Genomic DNA, 2,500 nt, shown 5'->3' on the forward strand with positions numbered 1-2,500 from the left:
TGTAATAGAGAGGCAGGTAGAGAGAGAGCAGGTGTGTGTGTGTGTGTGTGTGTGTGTGTGTGTGTGTGTGTGTGTGTGTGTGTGTGTGTGTGTGTGTGTGTGTGTGTGTGTGTGTGTGTGTGTGTGTGTGTGTGTGTGTGTGTGTGTGTAATAGAGAGGCAGGTAGAGAGAGAGCAGGTGTGTGTGTGTGTGTTGGAGAGAGAGAGAGGCAGAGGGACGTACCTGCCCAGCTGGGGGTCTCCATGTACAGGTAACGCCGGACGGGCCAAAGCTGGGTGATTCACTCACTGTTGATACTAACAAACCCTGTAGACACAAGGCAACACATCCTCGGTTTAGACAGGAGGACCAAGGCAGGCAGTTGCAGACATTTACATTTCTCAGACATTTACAACGAGTCAAATGTGTGTGTGTGTTTATTTGTTTGTGCGTGTGTGTCCCTGCCTGCCTGCTTGCGTGCGTGTGTTGTTTAAGTGTGTGAGTACTCTCCTACTGTGAATGTTTCTGCTGAGCTGTGTATCTGAGCAGGCCTCAGGTTGGCTGGGGCCCAACAGCCCAGCCGGTGAACCACAGAGAAAACTGCATTGATTTCATCCCCCAGAAATCCCATCTCGCTGAGCCCGCCTTCTCACCCCGCCCTCCTCCCAATTAAGCATTTGCAGGGAGCCATGCCAACACAATTTGTCATTTATCAAAAGTAATTAAAAGCAATTTCTTCTCTGTTGTTGATTGGGAATTGACTAATTGTTGAGACTGTACAAATGGGGATAAATAAACCAGGGAATGGATGAATATTACATAAACTTGGAGGAAAGCATAAACACTGTAAAATGAGTCCTCGACATCTGGCTCTGTGATTCCTCTCAACATGATTACGACTGCAAAAACGGAACCAGTTGTTCATGACATTCTGATACACAACAAGTCAAAGCCAGTAAATAATATATTAGAAACAACATATTGACTAACTGACTTAAAGAGTTCTGCTGCTAGAAATAGAGAGGGGCTGGTAAGAACTATGGCTGCTTTTCTGTCAAGACGAGACATATCCCACTGGGCACAATTCAACGTTAATTCCACATTGGTTTGACGTAAATCGTTTAAAATGAAGTGGAAACATCGTTGATTCAACCAGTGTGTGCCCAGTGGGATGTTTCCCCGGATGGACCAACAAAGATATTTAAATATCAACATTTAAGTCAGATATTCTTTAAAAAAAACACAAGATCGCAGGCAAGGCAACCTGGGGAGGGAAAACCAAAGACCATTCAGCAGTAGAGGTTAGAGTTCATCTGTTCAGTGAAACCCAGCAATACCATTTCAACATTATCGGTAACAACCCCTGAATGCACCATTACCTTCTATAAGGGCAGAATTAAATGTCAGAATTGATTTGGGGAGGGAGGGCTGAGATATAAGCGGGCAGCTCTGGCGGCCATTTTGTTCCAGCGCGGCCCTGTATTTGGTCTCCCTGGATCATTAGCAGACGAGGCAGAGAGAAGGGCTGGAAACACATGAAGGAGGTGTGGGCACCCATCACAACTGTCTCCGGTGACAGGGGATGAAATTAAAAACAGGGAAGAGAGAAAGAGTGAGAGAACCCTAAATGAAAAAGGAACTATGCACGCAGAATGCCAGAGGAGTTCTTTAAATGTCCCACTGCTTTGTAAATAAGTTAGTTAGCTAAACAAATACCTGGCTCTGTTCTGAGCGGATCACTTTACTAACCAATGCTTCTTTCGGTGCCAACAAATGGAGCCGTTGCTTCAATGAGACGATTAGATTATCCCTTTGAAGGCTGCAGTTGGACAAGAAATTCTATCATTGCCTGGGAACACAAAAATAATTGGGCAACAGTGGGAAAAGTGTGATATTCACGCCTCTACTGAGACTGAACCATGCCTGGAATATCTAATGGAGCCTTTCACTCTCTCCTGCCTTGTTTGGATTCCCATTCATCATGAAAAAGTCAATTACTTATGTTCCTTAACATCCATGGTTATTAATGCTCTAATTATGCTTCTCCCTCTAATCTTTTGCCTTGTAATTTGGGTGATATACCATATGTGTGAACAACATGGCAGGTCCCATAGAAGTGAAAGCTGAATTAGGAATTGTTGTGCTATAAAGCACCTTCTCTTGGGAGCCATCGGCGAGATAGAGAGAGCCTGTCATTGGTTGTCTATACATGGGGATTTATGTGAGCCCACTGAGCATGTGTGTGCATATGCGTTCTCCCTAAGTATGTCATGTATGCACAGGGCTGAATAATCAGTTGCTAATACAGTTACCCACTAATATTATATAGCTAACAGCTCATAGCATTCCAACATGACAACATGATTTAATCAAACTCCAAACTAGCCCCCTATCACTTCCTCTGGTTCCTATTAAGTCGGCCCTGACAGCTTTAGAGGGGTGAAATAATTTGGGAGGTTTTGAAGATGCCTGTGAGAGCCTTGGGGAGCCCCTGCAGAGTGGCTGTGGAGGCCCTGTACTG

At 44.7% G+C, this 2,500-nt stretch overlaps 1 protein-coding gene across 5 annotated transcripts in view; it reads right to left on the minus strand.

Moving 5' to 3' along the window:
* The window catches only part of LOC112235563 (RNA binding protein fox-1 homolog 3), a 310,477-nt gene that overhangs the window by 94,135 nt on the left and 213,842 nt on the right, over positions 1 to 2,500 (minus strand). For all 5 annotated transcript variants that reach the window (XM_042327697.1, XM_042327698.1, XM_042327694.1 and 2 more), the window contains one exon: positions 223 to 306. In XM_042327697.1, the coding sequence (XP_042183631.1) occupies positions 223 to 244 (22 nt within the window). In that variant the 5' untranslated portion in view covers positions 245 to 306. The remainder of the gene's footprint in view (positions 1 to 222; positions 307 to 2,500) is intronic.

The sequence above is a fragment of the Oncorhynchus tshawytscha genome, linkage group LG09 (assembly GCF_018296145.1).
Source record: "Oncorhynchus tshawytscha isolate Ot180627B linkage group LG09, Otsh_v2.0, whole genome shotgun sequence".
Taxonomy (NCBI): Eukaryota; Metazoa; Chordata; class Actinopteri; order Salmoniformes; family Salmonidae; genus Oncorhynchus; species Oncorhynchus tshawytscha.